Source organism: Lepisma saccharinum, chromosome 1, assembly GCF_977018435.1.
Source record: "Lepisma saccharinum chromosome 1, izLepSacc3.1, whole genome shotgun sequence".
Taxonomy (NCBI): domain Eukaryota; kingdom Metazoa; phylum Arthropoda; class Insecta; order Zygentoma; family Lepismatidae; genus Lepisma; species Lepisma saccharinum.
The window spans coordinates 187,248,798-187,274,716 of record NC_139229.1 but is presented as its reverse complement, the minus strand read 5'-3'; the positions used below and the strand labels follow the sequence as shown (position 1 = coordinate 187,274,716).

Here is a 25,919-nt window from a genome sequence, read left to right as displayed (position 1 = left end):
GAAGTCTATTGACGAACTTTAGCCTGGACATTCCCCCTTCCGAACACGTGTTTGCAGCAAGTGGCAACATTCAGGAGGCTGTTATTTTTAGCTCCCCAAATCACATAAACACAAGAAAAGAATACATCTTTATTTGACGATCTGACTTGTAAAAGAAGGTGTAGAATTTCAAAACCTTACATTCCCTGTTCTTATTGCATATTAATTTTTTTCTCTTCAAATGTTAAGCACTCTCTTTCCTTTCTGACAGAAACACTGTTATTTGGGGGTGGTGGCAACAAAAGTAAAAGCCCATAACAGCCCATACTGAACTCTTTCGTATTAAGTTGGGCTCCCCAATAGTGCAGTACACACATGGACGTCCGGAAGAGGGGGGCAAGGAGGGCCACCCTTTCCCTGGATAATGAATGTCCACCTAAAAGTATATATTTCACACATAATTTCATTTCATTCACAGTAATTTATGTTAATTATTATACGGGTGTTGAAGGTACATTATAATTTCAGACTCAAGCAGTATTGTTTGAGGAGGCATCACTATTATGGGGGAAAATATACCTTGTTGCCCCTGCCTGGAAAAAATCCTGCAGACGTACATGAGTACACACATTGTTACAAAGAAAAGAATGCATGACATTACATACTTATGGTAAAAATATTTAAAATTCTGAAAAATAACCAGCTGCATTACTCAGTACCTGCAGCAAAAGTAAATGGAAATTCCAATTTTTTAATGCCTGATTTTTCACCACAGTTTGTCTATACATAATAAAATTAGTTCCATCTAGCTCTCAAAGTGAGAGATATCTCGCTAGCTAGCAAATTTTTCACATAGCATTCCCCCAGCTCTCACTGTCACCAAGCTAAACCATAGCAGCAACCTCTCAGATAACCCCAAGGCTCAACCCCCCCCCCCCCCTCCAACTTCAACTTCTGGTTCCGTTCCATCATGATATTTACAACTGTTCACACAATTCACCAAATTTTGATGGATTGATTTGCTTTTTATACTTCACATTTCTGCCACTACTAATCGTGAAGATGAGGATGAGTGATGCTATGATGAAACTGATGAAAGTATGCTCACAAAGAACATCCATGCCCAGCTGGGATTTGACCTGGTACCCCTGGCATCATAGCACACACTGTGCTAACCACTCTGCCATGGAGGCTGGCTCACCAAATTTTGTAACAAACATAAATGCATCATTCATATTCATGTAAACAATGTTAAGCTCAAACTGACTAATAATTTCTTTTTATGTGATATTTTATTACCTTTTCCAAGGTTGAATTCAAAAGGTTTTCCTCTGTCCCGGCTTGAATCAAATTTTGTTCCATTTGTTAATTTTCCAGTATAATGAACAAACACCCTATTTCCTGATGTTGGCGTTTCATCACCAGAGCCTTCTTGAATTATTTCCTTTAGAATGCCACCATCCTTTTCAGGAGTAATGTCTATTGCATTTGGCCCTGGAGTGTAAGACTCCTGCAGGGTTTCAGCTGGCTGATCCACAATCATTTCCTCCTCTGATGCCATTCCTCTAGAAATAAATAAAAAAATCCATGTTAAAAGCTTAATACATTATATGCAAATGCCTTGTTATGTGAGGCTCAGTCAATAAATAACGAGGCAGAGGATATTTCACAGTACTTACGTAACGAACCTCAGAAGTATTGTCCGCCACTGTTTAGGCATTTATCCCATTGTGACACCAGTTGCAAAATGGCATGCTCGAAGAACTTCTTTGGCTACTGTTGGAACCAATTGCACACGTACTCCTTGACGTAATCGTCCGATTGAAACCATTGTTTCCGCAGTGCTTTTCTGAGCTCACCGAAGATGTGGAAGTCACATGGGACAGATCTGGACTATAGGGGGGCTCAGGATGTCACACTTGAATTTTTTTCAGACATTCCTTTGTTGCTTTGGCTGTGTGTGGTTTAGCGTTGTCGTGCAATAGGACGACTCTACGAGAAAGGTGACTGGGACGTTTTGATTTGATTGCCTTCCTGAGCTTTGTTAACGTTTCACAATACCGCTGGGCATTGACCGTAGCTCCAAGCTCCACGAAGTCTAGGAGCGGTCCCTTCCAATCGAAGAACGAAAGCATGACCTTGCCGGCACTAGTGTGGAGGGTCTTGAACCTTTTAGCTGGAAGGCAATCTGCGTGCTTCCACTGACGACTTTGCCATTTTGACTCGGGCTCAAAGTGACAACTTTGCCATTTTGACTCGGGCTCAAAGTGGTGGCACCAACTTTCGTCAGCGGTAACAATTGCTGAGAGGAAATCGTCCCCACCATCGTTGTAACGTTGCAACGATTAAAGAGACATGTCCATGTGACAGGCATCTTGTTCTGGTGTCAACTGATGCGGGACCCATTGAGTGCACACTTTACGGAACTTCCAACATGTCCTTGATTATTGTGTGGACCATACCATGACTAAGCCCCAAAATGTCGTCCACTGTTACACGACTGTCTGTCTTGATGAGCTCATCCACCTGCACAACATGCTTGTCTGCGACATGCTTCCGTGCTCCACTCTGCGTGTCGTCCCCGAGCGAAATGCATCCTTCGCGAAAGTGTTTGTTCCACTCCTGCCCGGGACATACAGTGGCCCCCATATATCCTTTCCATTCGTCGATGGATTTCACGACCCCCAACAACTTCCGCTGTCAACAAGTGCACAACACCCCACTGCTCCTCTTTGGATGCCTCCATTACGCGTCGCAGTCAAACACTGAATGACTGGACACGGCCGCTGCTCGGTTAGCAGCCCTTGCCAGACACGTACTGAAATCTAGCGGGAAAACGTGCGTGAATCAGTTTTGTCACACCTGCACCTCCATTTCAGGCCCGTCGACCCATTTCTAACTACCATAATTTTGGTGTAATATTCTCTGCCTCGTTATTTATTGACTGAGCCTAATACATAACAATGTTGAGATTGGTGGACTTATAAGCAGCCATTACACATATCCCAACTGTCAGATTGTTAGTTCTCTCGCCCTGTCAACGGTTGCTAGGGTAGATTGCCAGTGAACGTACACTTTAGTGCTTGCTTTGTATCCCATTTAAAACTGTACCTCCGTGTTCAGTCGTGGAACTCGTGTGCATTGAGTGGACTTTACAACAAATAAATCATGAATTAATATACACATGAAACGTGCTTAAGTATCCATGTACCTGTTTATTTTGTTTCATTAATTTCAGTGACCATCCACATCGAAACTTGTTGTTATCCACTTGGTGGGCTTCCAGTCTATGTACCTAGTGGCAATCGGCATAATTGCATAGCTTGGAAGCAGATAAGTTCCGATATGGATGGTGACCATGGTGACCAAAATTAATTGTGCAACATAAAGAGGTACACGAATGTTTATGCAAGTTTTGTGTCCATATTAATATTATAATGTGTCTAAAGTCCTGGAACATGAATAAATCATTAAGTCGAAAAATGGAGGAAGCTTCAAGCATCTTCTATTTCGTAATGCATGGTCAGTCCCATCATTACTGTTTTCAGAATTTTGAGACTAATCTCTGCTGTCAGGTAGTTCCCTAATTATCCTCATGATGCTAGGTCAACACTGAAATTTTGAAGCTCCCACCAGGAGCAACGAAGGCAAGAGCACTAGGCCATCACTCACTAGTCATTTTACTTGTCAAAATCATCACCATGTAGAAGGATATTCAGGGTGGAACATGAGGATTTGACTGATGACATTTTGAAAACACTGCACTTAAATGTGGTGAAGTTGCTATGAAGAACTGGTTGATGAGGCACGTGTGTTTGCAGTGCAGACTTATTTTGAAACAAAATCAGTTGTGCAGACACGAAGACATTTTGCTGTACTGACATATGTCAAGATTCCTTCCTTAACTAACTATCTAATCACTAGTAAAGTGCTGCGATGAGCGTTTTTCGCTCGAGCGGCAAAAAATAGTTTGCACGGGCAGCGCTAGATGGCTTTCAGAATTGATATTTCTTCCGCTCGAGCGAAATACCCTCAAACCCTATTAGTACACATATTTCCATCATTTGTCTATGGTAGTGGGCCCTCAAATAAGGATCGTGAAGTGAAATTGAAAAATAAGTGAACATAGTCATCATCTCCATGTTAAAATGCAGTTTTGTGTATCTTAACGAAATAGGTGAAAATGAAATAGATGATTATGGGCTGAAACTACCTAGACTGACATTTTACGTTTCTATGGTTATTGTCACATTGAAATGATGTTCTATTGAATGTTATAACTGCATTTTATTATCTCGCAGAATATCATTATCCTTTTCGGTAAGTGAACAATGATGTACACGTACTTGTTGCACTGTGATACGATATTTGTAATTGCTTAGGCAGGTCTGTCATCGTGTGTATCAATTTTACGTTTCGGTCTGTAGATATTGCATACTTTCATATGTATTGTATTTGAGTCTTACATTATATACAAAAATATTATTTAGTATTTAAATTGCATAGAGTGGTTTCCTTCCATGTATGGGTTTTAGGTTGACAGTGCTGCTTATTAGGCTCTGCAATGCAGGATGTTGCCAATCATTCCACTACGAGTGTTTGAGCGTAGCACACTCGAGCGTGGGAGACTCAAACGAGTTAGAGCAAGCGAAAGTGGTCCGATGTAGTACTCTACTCTCTAGCCTTCATACACCCAAAGGTTTATGGCTGCAGCAACACAAGTCTTCCATCTGTTCCTATCCTATCCAATCTTTCCCATCCTTACCGATTTCCTTAAGGTCCATCTCAACGTTATCCATCCATGTTCGTCTTGGCCTTCCTACAGGTCTCTTACCATCAGTTTCTCAACAAGAATCCTGTAAACTCTTCTTTCCTCCCCCTTTCATGCCACATGGCCTGCATATTGTGTAGTTCTACATTATGTAACCTTCTCCATTCACCGGTCTCCCCATCCCTTTTAGCTTCAAATATTTTCCAAATACACTTAATTTATGTTACTCTTTTAATGTAAGGGATCAAGTTTCACATCTATATAATACAGGGTTATTACAAATGATCTTTCCAATTACAAACTTGAATAACTCAAGTTTAATAATATTCAGATACATGAAAGTGGTATCAATGGAAAGGGAAACTCAAAAAGTTTTGTATTACATTTGGTTCACAACATCACATCACATGTGCTCAATGTGAGCTCCCTGTGTCACGCAACACACATCGAGGCTGTAATCCAATTCCTGCCATACACGTAACATTGGATGATCCACTAAAGCAATGGCCTCTGTGATGCAAACACGAAAATCCTGAATGGTAGGTGGTAAAGGTGGCCGATACACTTGTCGTCTGACAAACCCCAGAGAAAAGAAGTCACAGGGTGTAAGGTCAGGGGAACATGCAGGCCAACGCAAACGTTCACTATCGTCACGGCCAGCATGCCCAATCCATCTCTTTGGTAGTCACCTATTCAGTTCACGTCTGACATCTAAGTGGAAATGGGGTGGTGCCCCATCCTGTTTAAGAATTAAACCTTCGATATCCTGTTCTGTTGTGGAAGAAGCCATATCTGTAACATTTGTAAGTACAAATTCCCAGTGATGGTGTTCTCGTCGAAAAAGAAAAGGGCATACACCTTTCATGGCTGATAGCGCAAAAAACCTTCAGCTTGGGGAGTCGCATACATGCTCCACATAACCTCTAGGATTTTCCAGACCCCAGATCCTGAAATTGTTTTTGTGCACTTTGCCAGACAGTTGGAAGGTGGCTTCATCACTGAACACCAATGATTCCATGATAACAACAGTTTCCATATCGATTTGCATTCCTCGCACAAAGGCAGTCTCTTGGCTTTGTCGTCCAGCTTCAGGGCCTGCAACAATTGCAGACTGTAAGGATGGAACCGCAAACGTTTACATAAAATCTTCCAGACAGTTGGTTGCGAGATGTCTAATTCTCTGCTGTCTGTGGTGGTGGATTTCTGTGGACTTCGGACTCTCTCTCACATGCTCCACAGTTGCCTCGCTTACTGGTGGGCGGCCGGTTGACTTTCGCTTGCAGATGCATCCCCTTACTTTAAAGTCAGAATACCACTTATGGATACTGGGCCCACTGGGTGCATCTTCACTAAAATTCCTTCTTAAATTACGTTGCACAGTGATAACAGACTGGCAGATGTGAAAATCCAACACACAAAAAGAATTCCTGTCTTCGTTGGAAGTAATTTTCTCTATCGCCCCAAGCGACGAAATCAATAACTATGCGACAGTTTTACCAACCACTGAAACTTTTTGAGTATCCCTTTCCATTGATACAACTTTCATTTATCTGAGTGTTATTAAACGTGAGTTATACAAGTTTGTAATTGGATAGATAATTTGTAATAACATTGTACTACAGGCGAAACTACTGTGTGTATTTTAACTTTTAGTTTCTTAGATATTATACGAGAAGAGAAAATAAAGACCTAACTTCGTTTCCGCCTGTAAGCATATGTTTAGTTTTCTCCTTGCTAACTTCCAACCCTCTCTCTTTAGCTGCTTTTAAATTTTTCTTAGCATTATTCTTAATTGTGTTTATATCATCACTAGTAAATCTACATCATCTGCATATGCTAACAACTAAGTCAGACCATTTAATTTTAGTCCTTCCTTGACATTTTAAAATGGTCAAGAATGTTTATCAACACGGAAATGTAGCAAATGGGTTTGTTTGTCCATGGTAATCTGTTCGCACACTTGAAAACATTGCAAGAGTGAATTCTGCAGTGCAGCGATCGCAACACATTCAGCCAGAAAACATGATTGCATTAAAAATAATAATTTGTCGCATGTTAATTTCTGAAGGCAACCCTTGGAAGTTGTGACGAATGATGTAGGGAATACTGGATGTGCTTATGATGTCCAACAAAGTGCATTTTCACCTCTTAGGATTTAACAACAATGAAAACTTCTGGACAAATTCAATGTAGATGCATGAAAAATTGCTCCAAAGCAGAGTAAGTGTTATGCACTGTGTCTGCTTTTGTTGTCATTAGTCCTTACTTCTTTGAGGAGAACAGTGAAGCTGTCACTGCGGATGCACAGCACACTACTGCTTGATTGAACTCCAAAGATTGGTGACAGATGCCAGCTTTTGCTTTCAACAGGATGGGTAAGCAGGAATGCTCCCAGTTTTTTTGATTTTGTGGTTTGGAGATACTGAATGACCAGCACTTCTTGCTGTGGGTTTGTCCTAAGTCCAAATTGTATGATACCTGACTGTGATATCCAGCATTATATTGTTTGTGAAATTTGCATATTGATGTTACAATGTTGTAGCATGTTTTGTGAAACTTTCATGCAAGACTGTATGATTACATTACTTGTAATGGAAACCACATTTCTAATGTAATTTCTAAGACGTAAATACACCTGCATAAATTTCAGTGAAGCCTCTTCTATGTCTAACAGTGCTGAAGTTTATTTCTGCCCCATTTCTTTATAACATCCATATGAAAACTGTCAGATCCTCACACGCCACGCTTTATTTTGAGACTTAAAGTACAAATTTACATCTTGTATGCAGGGGTGTAGCGAGAATCATGGGTCCACAGGGACCACAGTGGGGCCCCGAGTTAATTCTATTATAATGGCTGGATCTACGAATACAATATATGCATAAATTTGGTATATTGGGTGGTGAACAAATATATTCTCTGATTATGATTAAAGATGTATTAATTTGCCTTTGACAAATTCTGGAGACTAATAATAAGGATCTGTACAAAATAACTAATAAAATAGATACTGTGAATACACACTCCTTACTCTTTAACATACATTTTTAATAAGTCTACATTTCTAATGTATTCCTTGTGTCTTGCAATTTCTTCACTTCTCACTCCCACACGTGCTTTACTTAATATTGTAAAGGGACTCTTTTTGGCAAAATTTAATCATAAATATCTTTCATATTCTAAAAAAACATCTTCACCAAGTTTTAATATTATGTTGAATCTCAAGAGGTCTAACTGTGGTGCATTTTCAGATTTTTTTCTCCATCCTCCATTTGGGAATACAAGGGTCATACTTTTGGAGCTTATAGAGAAAAGAAGGAAGGGGGGGCAGGAACCTCGTACCTATGTTTAACCAGTAAATATGCGAAGTCGAACGGATTTCTTCAAATTAACAGGAGAAACTACTTACTGACATCAGTTTCTGTAGCATTGTCGAAGTTCTTCGAGGTATTTTCTTTAGCGGAAACTGAAAACTTCACCATAGAATGGTGCAGAACAAGAAATAATCACTTTTTATGTAAGGAACTCGCATTTTCTGTAAAGCGACATTATGCCGTTGTTTCCATTATGTACCTGCAGATGGCGCGAGCGTCAAAAGTCATGCGGTCTCGCCAGTGTTTCCAAACGTGCTTTCTTACAAGAATTTTTTCTTTTTTTTAACTATGCTTACCTTACCTAAGCCAACCTTGCCGGAAATGGTCAGTGGGGCTATTCATCAATGGTTTGTGCGGCTATAGTGAATGGTTTTTTGGGGCTATCCGTCAATGGTTTGTGATGACATAATGAACATGAAAGTAGGTATTTTTCAGTGAAGAAGGTTGAAACACTGCATACAAACTATAAATCGACAAAACACAAGAACGATGCGCGACGGTCCATGATGAGTGCACGCCATATTGTCTGTTACCCAAGCGGAACAAGGAAGACAAATAATGACTTGTAATATGAAAAGTTGACACTTTTTTATGGAAAAAGGCATAACATCACCTTAAAGAATCTTCCGCAATGCAGAATAGGTAAGTATCAATGCTAAAATTAACTAAATAAACGAGTGAGGTGTTTGGGCGATATTGCATAATTACCGTTTAACCATTTCCGGACTCATCCTACCTGGCGGCGCACAGTAAACTAAGAAAGGTGTTTTGCCCCCTTCATGTTCATTTTGTGATCCAAAAGATGAGAAATTATGAAAAAATCTATGGGACTTTTTGTAGTATAGCATTGAAACTACTAATCTGTAAGCAAAAATACTATTAAACAAAATGAAAGATTTATTTATTCCTGATGAAAATGGTTCTTGAATTGTTACATTTGGAATTATAGAATGTACGTTACAGCTATTTTCAAACGCAAACCCGGAGAAAATTTTTAATATAGGGTTTGAACACTTCAAAGATGTAGAAATAAGTAGTTAAATTATTAATATTTTAAAAAATGGTAAGGTGACACAAAATTATGTGGAATGATGCATTGAACTGTCACTAATAAAATGAAACTGAAAGATACATTTTTTCCCTTAAGCCAATACCCTCATTTCTTTTATTTGACTTTGTGCGTGTTAATATTATGTAAGAAAAAACTTTCCAAACATCATAAAACTTATCTTTGAGAGCATACAAAACTGCACACTGTGTTGGATTAAGCATTTTGACAATTGAGCTAGGCTTGCTTCTTGTTTAAGGTTTTAACCTCTTGCCATCGCAGTAAGGTTTTAACCTCCTGCCATCGCAAAAAAGTCTTGCCAAAGAAAAAAACACATTAGGAACTGTTAATATTTTTTTTACTGGTTACCTACAACTATAGCATGATAAAGAACAAAATTTAAATGTACGTAATAAACAAAAGGCATTGGCACATGCAGAAGGGTGATGATGCAGGGTTGGCTTGGGTGGGCCCAGCCCAGTTTTCCACCTTGAAAAACCCACTCAAAATGTTTTTAGTTTTTTTCCAGAAAATGTGGTAAATTATTGCTTTAGATAATTGTGAGGTTCTAGAATTGTCAGCAGTTTGAGAAAACTTGTAAAATAAAGGATTAGCCAAGCTTATAATATACTCAAAATAATTAATGTGGTACAAGTCACAGTGGGTTCTTCAGGATATTTTTCTCAAATTCAGGGGATATGGGGGTAGGGCCCGACATATTCTTGATATCGACCATTTTGGAGGTGATGTGATCACAACCAAACTCCCGCTGCCTTTACCCCCCCCCCCCCCCCCCGACCCATTGATTTGAGGCTGGGTGAGTTCCAGAGCTGCTTTATGCAGGGAAAAGACCAGAAAAATACTGACCTTAGATCACCCCCTGGGTGTTCTGCATGAAAGTCAGCCAGCCTGTCTAGTTTTTTTTTTTCACATTTGTAATAAAAGTAATACCCCTAAGCAGTAGTATCCCCCTTTTCTCACTATTTTCTCAATTTTCACACACATCAATTTTCTTTTTCTCTATTATCATTGGGACAAACACAAACATCCATGTCCGAACCAGGATTCAAACCCGGGAGCCCTGGCCCCTCGCAAAATTTTGAGAAAATCAAAATAAAGCAGTAAAGGAAAATTGGGAAAACTGAAGTGGTAAATGCAACCATTTGTCTTTGAACAATTTTTTTAACGAAAGTAATTATGAAATAAATTATAGCGCATACTGCATTCTCTACAACGCAACCATTTAATATCCATCTTATCAGCCCCATCCAGAAAACAGCCTGTGTACGCTAGGGGCCTGATGTGCAAGTTGTTGAGTTCCCTTTGTACGTACACCGATTTCCTGGCCAGGATTGAGATCCTAGCTGAACTGTGTTAAAACTTCCATAATTTTACCCCGCTAACTTTCTTTGCTTAGCATAGTGGGAAATTATGGGATAATTACAGCAGACTTGCATCTGTACGAAACCAACAGCCTTGGACCTCACACATTAGTCTCTATAATCTGCCTGCAGTGGGCCAATCTAACAAAACCCATTACAGTTTTCTGTGTAATACCTCAGTGGGTCCCTGCTTGCCCCAGCCTAGTTATGTGTATTTTTGTTATATAACATCACTTTCTTTCACGTTTGGCTAATTACAACAACGAGCATGAGTGTTGATTAGACAAAGTTGACAAAGGGTAACTCACAAAGAATGGCCATACCCAGGCTGGAATTGAAACACTCAAACTTCTGTGGCAAGATCAAAAATCGACCACTTAACATGCTCTGCCACTGAGCTGGCTACATTTACACCTTTAACTAGGGATGAAAGTTTTGCACATTTTATTTATCACATTGAATGACTTTGTATGCTAATGCTTCAAGATTCTGTGCCATCTGATTTTTGAAATAATTAGTGGATAGTTGTATCCTACACTCCTTGTTTAAAGAAAAAATACAAACAGCTCTGTGACACTACATCTTACCTTTATATTTGAATTCAACTGTTTGGGAAGGGAACACAAATAAATCCAGCTTTATCCTCACAAAACGAGGGGCATGCATATTTGAAAAAAATATTTACAGGAAAAGTGATAACCCTTTCACAAGTTGCACAGGATGATAAGGAAGACATTGGAATTACTGGAAAAGAATGTGGAAGTAATTGTAAATTTATGAGAAACAAATCTGTGCGTTTGTAAGATCCAGAAAAAGTGATTTGGGGGAATCATCTTGTAAAAATTTAAAAAGCTGATTGTGCCGTGAGTGTGCTCGAAGCTGCACTGTTTTTTGTTTTTTTTTCATGCAGTGATCTTTGCGCATATGAAACCAAGGAACGTAGTAAGAATACTACGAGCACCAAATCTGACTCACGAATTGATATAGGAGTGGGATGAAAAAGTAGTTCTGCACAAAAAAGCAAGTACTAATCCAACCGGGTTCAATGTGAGCTCACACACATGAATAGAATATGGTTAATACACAAGACGTGTGTGGGTCATGATGTTATCAGAACAACACAATTGGAACCTGGCCTACGTGTTAGGACGACCACATTTTCTGAAATGAAAAGCAGGACATCCATGGATGCATATTGGGGGGGGGGGGGGGGGGAGGTGATTGCAGATATAACTAAAAGAACACAGAGTAAAGTGCAACCTGCCCCCCGTTTGGCAAAGGCAAAGTTATGCTGCTTACATGTCTCCTGAAATATTACACAATTCTTATTAATCTGTTTTCTTCTTGATTTGATTTTTGTTATTTAACGTCACCTTCCTCTCACTTTTGCCTAATTGCATCAATGAATATAAGTGATATGATTAAATTCATGAATGGACACTCATAAGGAACATCCATGCCTAGGTTGGGATTAGACCCCAAGACCCCTGGCATCCTAGCGTTCAACCACTCCGTTACGGAGGTCCCCTTCATATATATATATATTCCTTTTCATTTCTTGCTTATTCGTTCCTTCTCTTGTTTATCTTTTAAGTTTTACAAATTAATCATCCAATCTCTCTCTTTCTTACTCTTTTGTGTATGTGTGTGTGTGTGTGCTTTCTTACCATAAAACAATACATGGCAAAAATTTACTATCCGTCTGACACCTATAACTACTTCTTTTCGTCAATTTTTGACATTCGTACTTATCTATCTGCTTTGCCGAACATTCCTTAAGGTGTATTGACGTTCTTTTTTTATCAAAGTAATTGCAATTATTCACATTATGATTACTTCCTTCTCGTAGTCTTTTCGCTTGCCTGAGACACAATATGGTGCGTACACCTTCCTACATAATCACGCGTCGTGCTTGTGTATTGTTGATTCTCATTCGTTATGCAGTATTTCAACCTTCGGAACCCAAGAAATACCCGTGAACAAGGCTCATCTCATCTAATTTTTTTTACACTATTTTGCATTGTTTTACGAAGAAAATTGTAATGTTTCGTGGTGCTATCCGTGAATGGCTTTTGGGGCTATCCATCCCGGAATGGGTGGGAAATTTAAACTAAAAAATTATTTTAATTTGAAATTTTTGAGTCCAAATTTCCCACCGATTCCAGGCTCTGCCCCTGGGGTAATTGACCTACTGCCCCCTAGCGCTACCGCGGCCCAGCCTCCGCTCCACTACGCTCCGGCTTTCTCTATAGACTCCCTGTTAAAGGCATGTTAGAAATTGGCCGGAGTCACCTGCCCCCAAATTTTTAAATTTGAAGAAATCAGTTTCCAGGATATGAAAAAACTTACCTGAATTTCAGCATCGCCGTGTTTTCACTAGAACATGACTTGTCGATTATTTCTATTTTTTTTTTTTTAACTATGCTTGCCTAACCTAGCTTAACCTAACCGCCATAATGTGTTACAGAATCGAAATAACAAGTAACAGTAAGTACTCGTAAATATAAGAAATAGACATTATCTTAGAAATGCATTATTTCACCTTAGGAAATGTTCCGCATTCCAAAATAGTACGTTAGCAATGTAAAAAAGTGCGAAATATATGATTTATAGGTGTTTCCCTTATAGTATAATAGTACCCCTGATACTACCACGACACGAAATTTTAACCTATGTTTGCTTAACATAACCGAAACTAACCTAACCACACGTTAATGGTTCCTGGGGCTAGCGTCAATGGATCGCAATTATTTAGCAATTTCTAGAAGTTTCCGACAAATTTTAACTTCAGATTCGTCATTAGCAGGCCTCAATTAGTAAGTATGCCAAATATGAAGGACATCGGAGAGGGGTCCGTTCATCTTCAAGTCATACCTAAATGTTCCCCCTTGCACTTGCTTATCATTCCACTATGTAAATAAAAATATGTCAATTTTGCACTTAAAAAATATTAGTAGTATGATTTAACATAACTCAAATTGAACTTACAGCTACGATGATAATTTCTTCCTATTTTCTTCTCTCTACATTCTAAAAGTGAGGAATTTCGAAGAACGCACTTACCACGTTTACTTTTCACCTTCAAGCAGTCACGTTGTAAAATACTGAATTAAAATATCGGCAAATTATATCACAACGCAACCGAATAATATAAATTAACCCCTTTCCGTTCTTTTAATGAAATGCGTGGTTAGTATATTTATGTTATGGAGCCGGCAATTCTCGACTTTTCTGTGCACTCTGGGGGAGAACGGAACGAGACACAATATGATCAGTGTTGCTATCTATTTTTGCGGAATATTTCTAAATAACTATCCCCTTACTAATCTCGATTCTCGTGTGTTCATCTTATTTTCTATTTATTTGTGTAAATATATTTAGATTTTTTGTAATAGACTGCAATAGAACAAGCACAGCATTTATAAAATTATACACATTCTAAATTTTTTTTTCCAAAAATGCGAGAATTATATATTTTTTTTTGGCCTGACTGATGTTTCATAGGTCAACTTATTGGGTTTCTTGCATAACAGAAATCAAATCACGCTTTCATCGAATTTTACATGAGTACGAGCAAGAAAATCCCAATCTAACTAAATCTCTACCTCTAGTGAAATAGGCTAAATATTGGCAACATCTGCTGCTCTAAAGCCTTCCTATATTGTTCATTTTCTTTCGTCTTGAATTATTACTTAGTATGATTTGCAAATTTTAATATATTTTTTTTTATTATTTTCGATATTAAATTGTTTTACATTTAGTAAGATTTACACAATTCAAGATATTTTGATTCATTAAAGGAACAAATGATTGTCGCGCTGCGCAGTCGACAAACCACTTTTTTGTCAAATTATGAGCTAAAATATTGTTTGTTTTTTAGTGTAATTTGCAGACATATTTAATGATAGCCTAAGAAGTAAGAGGCCGGAAATTTTGGTAAGTGATATGATAAGCTTAAAAAAAGTTATGATTAGAAGTTCTTCCATTTACAGTGTTCTTTTGCCTCCCCCCTTTTTTTTATCTTTGACATAAAACAGCTGGAAGTTAAGTCGGGTTGAGGTCCAAGTTCCAAACGGGGAGGGGCATTTATCTTGTACCATAGTCCAATGAATACCGACGTTAAGTAATATTTAATTGTGAGAAAACTTGTAGTTGAGTGATTAACTGAGCTACGGTAAGTTTTGCCTGTAGAGTACTTCAGCTAAGGATTTTTTAGTAAGTACGTGGTGACCGGTGTTTTTGTAATTTTCTGCGGTTCATTTTACGTAGGAAATAACCTGAAGAATAACGGAGCCTGTGAAAAATTGCAGTAGAAAATAATTGCTGGGGGGGAGCCTGTTTAAATTCTTCGTTGTAGTAGGTTGAAGGCCACGCTTGTAATTACGAAATAATAACGTAATCCTTTGGGTCGATAGAATTTGATGCGCAGATTCGATTGACCTCTCTTTTTATTCTTTTTTTTTTTGTGATGATAGTTTTTTCTATTGGCTATAGTGATTAGTTGTTGTCATGCAAGAATAAGAAGAGAGAATGTTTCGCAACCATGATATGTTTGTTTGTTTTTAATCCCAAAGAAGTTTAATATGGAATCAAACGACCTTTGATTGATACCTTTGACTCGCCTGCACAAATAAAAAGAACAATAAAAAATAAAATATCGGCATCAATTTACAATTTCTAAACAGACAGACACGCCCCCTTAATGGCGAGGTAAATCTTGGATGTTATGTCATTGTGCTTATCATGTATGAAAACAGTTACTTAAGTCCAGGTGAAGGCCATTAATGAAACCAAGCAAGCAAGCAGTTACTTAAGTCCCTAATCCTCAGCTGGTTGGTTACTAATATGTGTAAGATTGATATTAGTTTCTATATTCTTAGATTATACCCCACGTAACACAGTGGCGACTCCTGGCTTTTTTTAAGTGTAGGAAGAAGTTATGGTAAGTACGAATGTCAAAAATTGACGGAAACTCAGAAGTTATAGGTGTCCCTTACTCATTTTGTATTTTTTTCCGGGTTCGAAAACCCCATGAACCATGCACATGTAGCCCCACACACCATTGATGGGTAGTCCCACGAACCATGCATGCAAGGTTAGGTTAGGTTAGCAAACATAGTTAAAATTGTCATGTTCTGGCAAAACAATGGCAAGTTTGGAAACACTGACCGGGGGTTACGTCATAGAACACACGGAACATTTGGTTCACGTAGTCGAACGTAATGGAGCCAAGAGCGTTTGTGCATCAGAGAGACATTAATGTCGAAAAATACGTGTTTTACCAGCCTAATAAGTTTGAACGAAGGGAGAAAACACTTCCACGAGCTTACAAAAGTCTACAGAAACTGAGTTCCGTAAGTAGTTTCTCCTGTAAATTTGAAGAAATGTGTTTTCCCTATACCATACTGTTACTTTCAGATTTTGCAAAAAATTCGATTTTGTCCCCTCTCCCTGTTGTGTGGATTGAGGATAATAAAAAGTGCTGCTCTGAAATTGTGATAAATGCTTCTAAATTGTTCTAGGATTTATTATTAATTACTTTTTCTGATAACTACAGTTTTAAGTTCAATTATGCATATATTTTTCGAGTTTTGAACTTGCATTACTTATTATTCACTACACAAAATTGTGTAGAATGGCTCAACAAACGAGATGGGTTGAGCATAGAACTTCAAACTGTTAGAGAAAATGGTTTGTTTATATATAAGAATTCTGATTTTATGTTGTCTACAGTGACCCTTTGTTGTCTATTTGACAAGTAGGATTTTATTAGAGCAAGTTCAGTTTCTTTGATGCCATAGAAGTGTAATTTTTTTATCAATATTTGATGGGAAACAGAGTCAAAGGCTTTACTCAGATCAATAAGTGTTGCACTTACAGAAAGTTTGGATTCAAATGCATCTAACACAGTGGAAACAATGCTTTCATTCGCCTTCACAGTGGATGGATGGGCTCTGAAACCATATTGTGCACTTGTATATAAATTATTATTTGTGAAATAGCTATCGAGTTGATTATATAAACAGTGTTCTATAATTTTGGAGACAATGGGAACAAGTGATATAGGACGGTAATTGTCGGGACTCGATTTATCACCTTTTTTATACACGGGTATGACGACTGAGAGCTTGAGGCAGGAAGGAAAGTGCCCACAATACATCATCCAGTTTATGAGAATGTAAAGTGGGTACTGTCGAATATCAATGATTCGTTTTAAAACAAAGTTCGACATTCCATAAAAGTCTTCAGATTTTGAATTATTTAGTTTTTGTGCTGCTTTTAAAATATCAGCAGGTTGGGTCTCATGCCACCGGATGTCTTGTGACATGCGATTATTATATTCATAATCAAATTGATTCATAGATTGTGGTTTGTACCAATTTGTTACCTACCCTGACAAAGAAATCATTAAATTTGCTTGGAGTAATCAGAACATTTTCTTTTCTTCTGGGTTTCCCTCTGCCTAATTCTGCCTTAATGACATTCCAAGCTGCTTTGCATTTATTATCGGAGTTATTAATAAATTTATCATTTGCTGTGCATTTAGCTTTTCTAATTTCTGATCTGTAAATATTTCTTAATTTGAGATATCTGGTCTTATATGCGTTACCATTTTTAAATCCATTATAATACATCATAAGCAAGATTTTTAATTTACTCAAGTGTGGATTATACCATTGACCTAAGTGCCTTTGTTCGCGTTTAGCTTTAATTGGTTTCTCCTTTTTTGGGACTCTAGGACAGCAGTCGTTATATATATCGGAGATGGTACTCATAAATTTCTCAAATAATGCATCGACATTTGCCCTTGAAAAATTTGAATTAATCCAATCGATGTCTTTTTTTTTATTTGTTTCTTAGTATATTCAGCCTGTTATCATTAATTAGTCTAACAGATTTAATTTGATTATGTATAGTATTCAGAGGTATATTATTGTTCACTTTTAACCATAAGCCTTTGTGGTCCGTTAAATAAAATGTATTGAATATCCCTATCTCATAGCAGTATTTATATAGGTTTGTTAAAATGTTATCTAGACAAGAGTGTAGTCTTGTTGGCCTATTGTTTGCACAGTAATAGTTGAAAGATTTTAAAATATTTAGAACATGTATTTGCTCAGGGGTACTGTTTCGAATGTCAAAATTGATGTCTCCAAGAATAATTATTTTATGGTTGTTAAAGTTTTTGTCTAGGTACGAAATAATATTTTGCACGCTCTTGATAAACAATTCTACATTACTTTCAGGTGCTCTGTACACCGAGATAACAATTGTTCTTAAATTTGGCAGTGACATAGCAGCCACTTCAAAACACCATTCTATGCAAAACTGACTAACATCTAAGATTGAAAAGCTGGTATCTAGGTTGTCGCTGATATATAGTGATACACCACCATGATTCATATTTGATCTGCAATAGCCAGTAATTAACCTGAAACCTGGAGGTACATATATTTGCAATTCCTCATCCCGTAGCCAGTGTTCGTTTATGCTTAAAATACAGTTATTTATTCTCCCCATTAATATTTCTAGTTCATCTAATTTATTTCTAATGGATCTTATGTTCAGATGTAGTAGTAACATATAATTTCCATTACAAGGTGGTATCCCTAACTTGGCTTGCCTTAGTAATTGTGTTTGAATATTTTCGTGGATTAATCTCACATCATAATTATGAATTGGATTGTCCACCACGCGACTCAGTGAGGGCCTGTTTTGGTTCCGTTTCTTGCCATTTCAGCTCGATAGGTTTGGAGCTTTTACTTTGATTTGCACTATGATTTTTAATTATTGTACATAATTGATTACATACCCCTGCTTACCTGACCAATTTAGATGCAAACCATGGTTTGTGTGCTTATCATTCCCTAACCTACTTATATCTAACATTTCTACATTCTTATACTTTTTACACAAATATTTGATTTTCCTGTTTGTATTATGTACTGCAATATTTACACACGAGTTAGACTGCAGATCCTATCTATGAGGTCAGGCACGTATCCAGAGGGGGGGGCTTAGGGGGCTCGAGCCCCCCCCCCCCGAAAGTTTTAGGTTTACACTAGATAAAATGAGTTTTTTTTGTTTCTTGTGGTGTGAAATAAAATAATGTGACAATAGCATATTGGTTACGTGCGTATTACTCACTATCAATAAACAAAAATACGTTAGAGTATTCAAATTGGTCTACTTACGCAAGTGAGTATGTATTCTTATGTGTATTTAATTCTGTATAGGTCAAGCACTATGAAGTGTTTTTAACCCAAACCTTTCACCCAGTATCCTTACATGACACTTCTCTGACATGGCTTGATATTCCGAGCTGAAAACGACAACCTGAGGAAGGAAGCAGTAAAGCTTCCGAAACGTCGTCCACATAAGAATACATACTCACTTGCGTAAGTAGACCAATTTGAATACTCTAACGTATTTTTGTTTAATGTGACAATAATTTAAGGAAAGAAATAATTATCGATGCAAGACGGAGAATGTTCCTTAACCCTGTTATTGATAATAGCACGTATCCAAGATGGGGCACAGGGGGCTCGACCCTCTCCCCAGGAAATTTTTCACTTTACGTTAGATAAAATTAGCTTTTTGGCTTCTTAAATAATGTGAAAATAATGTAAGGAGAGACATAATTATCGAGGCAAGACGGACCATGTTTTATACCCCTGCTATTATTAATAGCATGTAGCCAAGGTGGGGATGAGGTGGCTCGAGCCCCCCCCCCCTCAGAAAATTTTTAACTTTGCACTAGATAAAATTAGATTTTTGGCGTCTTGAATAATGTGAAGATAATAAATTTATAAATCTGAGAGAAATAATTATCGAGACAAGACGGAGAGTGTTCTATAACCCTATTATTGTCAATAGCACGTATCCAAGGTGGGAATCAGGAGGCTTGAACCCCCCTTCAGGATTTTTTTTCTGTGTACACTAGATAAAATTAGGATTTTGGCTTCTTGAATAATGTGATGATAATTTGGGAGAAATAATTATCGAGACAAGATGGAGAATGTTCTATAACCCTGTTATTGTTAATAGCACATATCCAAGGTGGGGTTGATGTGGCTCGAGCCCCCCCCCAGAATTTTTTTTATTTTACACTAGATAAAATTAGGTTTTTGGCTTTTTGAATAATGTGACGATGATTTAAGGAGATAGACAAGTATCGAGGCAAGACGGAGAATGTTCTATAACCCTGTTGTTGGTAATATTGCACGTACACTTTTCTTGCGCTTTCGGTGTTGACTCAGCGCACTTGAGGACTATGTAGAGACTTGTCAGCATTTGGAAGCTGCACAACAAAGGTAGAGCCACACGTAGGGCGATTCGTTGTAATTTCTAATCTCTGGAAGGTAGGAGAGGGTACGTTCTTGAATGAGAGAAGGAGTCAACTACTGGCGATATTAACGAATCGTTTTATCTGCGGAACGTTCTACAATATAATGAGGATATAAATACGCCGATTCAATTTTTCGATTGATCTGTACAAAGAATCGGTTAATGAGATTTCAGAGGTAAGTGTGACAATTCATACAGTCGATTGATGATCAGATCAGTCAGCATCCTCTGGTTGCTTTATAAGATATAGTGATTCGAAAATGAAGACATTGACGACAGCAGAACTTCCGGGGCCTCAGAGTAGTGCTAGCTAGGTTCGAGGGCCGAAGAGATCAAGGCCTCTCTCTCTTACTCTCTCTCTCTCTCTAAAGTGAATATTTCATCAGTACCGGATATTAAAACAGAAATAAACTGCATAGATCAACTGAAAAGCAAAGTTTTGAGTGATGATTTAGTTTTGCCAGAACTAAATTTCGTATATGCAGTCTGAGAATTTCATGATATAAAAAAATACTTTTGTTTAAGCCTACTGGGTTCGAAACACATTCAAATACTTAAAGAAACAGCCGAAAATTTTATGAATGTCGAGAAGAGAAAGCAAGAAGATGTTGCATATGTAGACATTTTAGGCGGAAATTGCAGGCTCTACCAGGACCCACATCAGGGCTCTACCAACTGAGCCACCTAGTCATCCTTGACTTCAACCGATTTTTCGTTAAAATGTCTACATAGTACATGTCCTGTGTATATCAAATCGTAAGGTGTTGCCTGTATAGTGAACAAGCACAGAAAATATAGGAGAGAGAAGAAAACTGAGGAGCATTCCCACCGGTTGAGGATATTTTTTTTCTGTGGTCAACAAGAGCTACTACTTCAAGGTGACAATGATAGTGGCCTAATAAGGGAGATTTTACACCGTGTCGCCTGAAGATTAGGTTTGTGCGGCCTTTTGTGTCGCTACGGTGTGAAACGTTGCTGTTGATTGGCCCATTCCAATCGACATGTATCGCGTGTCCCTTCGGTCTGAAACCTTCCTAAGTCTTGAAAATCCAAGTCACAAGGATGGAAAATTAGGGCCTTGTTAAGGTTAGGTGTGAAGGCAGGACGGCACCCTAAAGGATCATATTCAAACCTGCAGGAAGAACGCATCTTACTTCAATCTCCAATACGATGATAAAAACTTCTGGTGAGTTCATTTTAAAAAATGTGTCCGAGATAAAGAGCGGCGTGCCCAGGATTTTCGGAAGGGAGAGGGGTTACGCATTCTATTTTTGGTAGTCAGTCCTTATTTTGCCATTTTTTCCCTGTCTTTGACATTCCTCTTTTTTTTTTTTAAAAAAAAAAGGAATACTGGGTCAAATGGGGTTATTACCCCACCAACCCTCCCTTGGGCACGTCACTGGAGATAAGTGAGTAAGCATTTGATCATACTGGGAGACAAAACATTAGATGTGTTGGGAACAGAAGGGTTTTCATTATGCATTAATTGTTTCGTGATCCACCTGTATTCGAGAAGACTTCCTTTGTTTCGTGCCGATATATAAAAAGACAGCGAAATCTGGGACGCATTTTTGAACACTTGTGAGTACTAAGGCCTGAATCGGAACAATTTGGTGGGTTTCTGCTTTTATAAGAGCTGAAAACATGGGAGGACAAGACACATTAGTGGTGTTCAGGCTCGAATCAGAGAGAAATATTCGAGAGCTGTCTGCATTCAGTTCGCAACCCACAATTTGAATCTCGCGTTGTCGAGTGGATTGTCCATCCCGTGCATGTATAACTTCTTCGTAAAAACACTCAAAGATACCATAGATGTTTTTATACCTGATGAGAAGAAATGGACAAACACATACCGAGATGGTTCCGGCACACATTATTAATGCATGGAAACAGAGGAGTCGAGTGGTAAAAAATGTTCTGATTTCACGTTCTGATTAAAATGATAGCCTTACAGTGGCCACGATTTAAGGGATAGTTGCTCCCCATTTTTTTTATTTTTCTGCTTCAAAATTATGGCCTCTTAATGTTAAGCCTTGGCTACCAAGAGAAAGTAAACTTTCCTTGCAACGCCATCCGCACCCGCCCCCCTCCCCGTTTTGGAACCCAATTGCCACCACTGGTCTTAAACATACAATTGTGAGGTTCTTACTATACCCCTTAAAAAAATGGTGTTGAGCCCCCTCCGAAATGAATTCCTGGATACGTGCCTGTATGAGGTATATTCACGACAATCACTTTCGACATGGCCAGATCATTCAGTTTCTCTTCCAGTGTTTCTGCAACATCCTGTCCTTCGTTGCAGGCCACAATGTTTGCACCAGCCATGATAACCACAGTTTTTTTTCCAAATTTTCAGGTTTCATGCCACTTACGATCTCTTATATTTTAGCTCCAGGTTTGATAATACCATCGACTGGGATTTCACCTAATTGTTTCTTGATTACACCTGCTAGCCCTCTGTCGTAACTGTCTGCAAAAATGTGCACTTGCAGATGACTAGGTTTTTGCTATTTGTCTTCTCAATTTTCCTTGGATTTACTGCTGAGGCATATTTACAAAGATTGCTTGTATCTTTCACTGTACGCATGTCTTCCACTGGGAGTTCCTGCAAGATGCGGAATCTATTCTTGTTCATGAAAGTTACAGTTTCCTTGCTTTTGCTCGATTTTCTGCCATGCTTCACAACTTGTGTCCATGTGTGGGTGGAGTCATTACATTCGTTTCTTTTTTCGATGGTTTCTAGTTTGTTTCTCAGCATTTGATTTTCATTTTTTAGTTCCAAAATATCAGTTTCAAGAATTTTAACAATTTCTAGAAGAGTTGAACCATCATCTTCTTCATTGTCCTTTGGGGAGATATTATGGCTGCCATCTTTGATGCACTGGGGACAAAACCATTCAGTATTTTCTTCAATTCTTTCATCTTTCGGCACATTTCCACATCTAAAATGCAGCCATTTATCACATGAATCACACAAAATGCCGTTTTTTACTACCCTCTTACATTTTGCACATCTATCATCACACTTTATACGTAAATTTGTAGGAGCAGATACACACATATCTACGCTAGTCGGTGCCATTTTTTTTTTCAATTCTCTTCTTGGTCTGTAAATAAGGGATAGTGAACACATACTACAGTATCTTAGTGCAATGATCACCTAGATTTATTTTTTTTTAACTATTAATCTTATTTTGTCAGAATGCCAAATGTCATGTCCTTATTACTTTTCCCCCCTTGATTATTCAGAAAAGTGTAAACAAAAAGTTCCCCTAAATATCCAATGGCTTGTTAGCACAGAAACAATAATTCTCTGTGAATTTTTGGTATTGATTATTCCTCTTAATTCTTTTCAAACTGTTTGTTTGTTTTGTCTAAATAGCAGTTCTCTAACGGCGACTACACAATAAGGCAATTTGGATCATGAGACTGATTATGGCAAGTTGCATGCGCCATATTCATTCTACAGAGCTTACCAAAAGTCATGATCAGATATTGATATTATTATTTAAAAAATGCCTTAATCAATGCAGAAACTGTATTGACCTTAACAATATACATTGACTGAAGTAGGACAAGAATAGCTGTAAGATTAATGCCAGTACAGCTCTCAATGGTCAAACTTCTCAGTGTGTTGGCCATCATTTTCAGTGCACTGCTGGATTTGCTGCTAGGTGCATGCTTTCCTGCTTCAGTATTTTGGGAGGGATTATTCTGAAGACAGGTAATTTCTCCTTTCATACGAACTCCATTGATATGGTAATTCAATGGACTTTCAGAGGTCTATCAGCAAACCAGACTTATAACAACAGTATTGGGATTGACTGACCTCTTGTCAGAAAACAGACGAATTATTACCACAACATATGTGAAAAAGGATAAACTTTCCTCTCAACCTATGACAACTTTTTACGTCGATTTCACTTTCAAATAACACGTTCTTGCACTATAAATAGTATCCAATCATATCCTTTGGCCCACCTTATACTTTCCATCCTGTGTGGGCAAGATTTTATTTATTCATTTATTTTTAGTGAAATCCATTGCTACGAGGCACATGTAAAAAAAAAAAAAGGCCGATAATTTTTTACTTGGGACTGGCAACACGGACGAAGCTGCACGTGCACGGGAGCATGCTTTAGTATTCTGTACCTGCAACAGAGGTATATTTCTCAGTTTGGAAGAATGTATGTGCGAGTAGCAGGAAGTTGAAATGGCTGCTGTAATAGAAAATCCTGCCAAATACGAGGTGAGGTCGGTGATTAGATTTCTCAATGCAAAAGGACTGAGTGCAGCTGACATTCTTCGGGAATTGTGTGCCATTTACGGACCAACAGTATTGATTGAAGGAAGGGTAAGACAATGGTACCATGCTTTTCGGGAAGGATGTTCAAATGTTCATGATGACAAGAGGAACGGCAGGCCTAGTGTTCAGACGGACGACCTTGTGCAACGTGTTGATGAGAAAGTGCGATCCAATCGCCATTTCACCATTACTGATCTAGGCAAGGATTTTCCTGAAGTGTCTGATAAAACATTGCACCGAATTGTAATGGACAATCTGGGTTATTGCAAACTGTGTGCGAGGTGGGTGCCAAAAATGTTGAGAAAAAACACACAAAGATGAAAGAATCAAATCAGCACTTGATTTTTTTGGCCCGCTGGGAGAAGGATGGGGGTGACTTGTTTTCTCACATAGTGACTGGAGACGAAACCTGGATATCGTACGTCACTGGTGAGTCGAAGCATCAATCCATGCAATTGTGTCGCTCCGGTTCACCTAAACCGAAGAAATTCAAGCAAACACCATCACATCGCAAAATCATGACAACCATGGTTTGGGAACAAGAAGGTGTAATCCTCGTGGAATTCCTGGAACCGGGACAAACCATCACAGCAGATCTGCATTGCCAAACACTGTCTAATCTGCGACGTGCCATACAAAACTGGCGAAGATGAATGTTACGGTCTGGAATTCTGTTTATTCATGACAATGCCCGTCCACACACAGCTGACACTGTACTGTTGCGACAATTCAAAAATTCCGATGGGAACATTTTAATCACCCAGCATACAGTACCAATCTTGCCCCAAATGATTACTTTCTGTTCCTTCATCTCAAAAACTGGCTTGCTTCGCAACGTTTCGATGACAGTGAAGTTCTCACCACATCAGTTCTCGACTGGCTGAGATCCCAGGTGGAAGATTTCTACGCAGAGGGTCTACGTAAACTTGTTTCACGGTACAAAAAATGCTAGGAGCGTCATGGTGACTATGTAGAAAAATAGTCAGGGTATGCACTTGTATAGCATCAAAATAAAAATTTTCTCGCTTGATTTTATTCTCTCTAATAACCAATCGGCCCTTTTTTTTTTACATGCCTCTCGTATTTTAGTTACGATGAACTGTTTAGTTCTATACTTTCCTAATCTCGTTGTGAAATTGCATCTAACATTCATAATGAACCGGAAAAATCTTGTACAGTCTAAGCGCCTGGTAAATGCTAAGAAATGAGCAGGGCATGGAACAACTCCCATCCACCTGTTCCACCAGCCTGAAAACCAAATTCAACGCATGCAGCTGTAGGTTAAAAATGTGAATGAAACAAGTGTTATGTGATCGACCAACTGAAGACGATAGCTTTTAGTTCATCAAACTTTTCAAACAATTTCTTACAACTCTGTAAAATGATTAACTGGATATTCTTCCAGTGGCAAATTGTATTAGTGTCTTTGTTTGTTCCTGAGAAGGGAGTTTGGAACAGTTTGGGTTTTGTCTCAACTTCTACAAATCTAGTGGATGTCATGAAAAGCTCTGCCATCTGTATGGCATTATTCCATTGAGGATGTTTGAATTACAAGAATACTCGACTCGATAACCAATGTCAACTTAATCTACAAATAAGATGAAACAGGTTTCGCAAGAACATTAATTTTTTTCATCTGATCACTAAAATTTATTTTATTAAGTTTTCTTTGTTGCACATCAACAACTTTGTTTTTAATGTTTTCTTTATA

General features: G+C 38.2%; 2 protein-coding genes across 5 annotated transcripts in view; one reads left to right on the top strand and one right to left on the bottom strand.

The window, feature by feature from the left end:
- The window catches only part of LOC146005437 (peptidyl-prolyl cis-trans isomerase FKBP4-like), a 30,053-nt gene extending 16,229 nt beyond the window's left edge, over positions 1-13,824 (bottom strand). Inside the window, exons 1-2 of one of the 2 annotated variants that reach the window (XM_083144685.1) lie at positions 13,543-13,824; positions 1,279-1,544 (exon numbers count right to left, since the gene is read on the bottom strand). In XM_083144685.1, the coding sequence (XP_083000811.1) occupies positions 1,279-1,540 (262 nt within the window). In that variant the 5' untranslated portion in view covers positions 1,541-1,544; positions 13,543-13,824. The remainder of the gene's footprint in view (positions 1-1,278; positions 1,545-13,542) is intronic. The other variant, XM_083144682.1, reaches the window with a different exon arrangement.
- A 537-nt stretch (positions 13,825-14,361) lies between these two features.
- LOC146005417 (gamma-butyrobetaine dioxygenase-like) overlaps positions 14,362-25,919 on the top strand; it is a 54,767-nt gene continuing 43,209 nt past the window's right edge. Inside the window, exon 1 of one of the 3 annotated variants that reach the window (XM_083144661.1) lies at positions 14,362-14,490. The gene's annotated coding sequence lies outside the window, so the exon portion shown is untranslated. Of the gene's footprint in view, positions 14,491-14,588; positions 14,729-15,273; positions 15,404-25,919 lie in introns of those variants that run through there. The other 2 variants (XM_083144666.1, XM_083144671.1) reach the window with 2 other exon arrangements.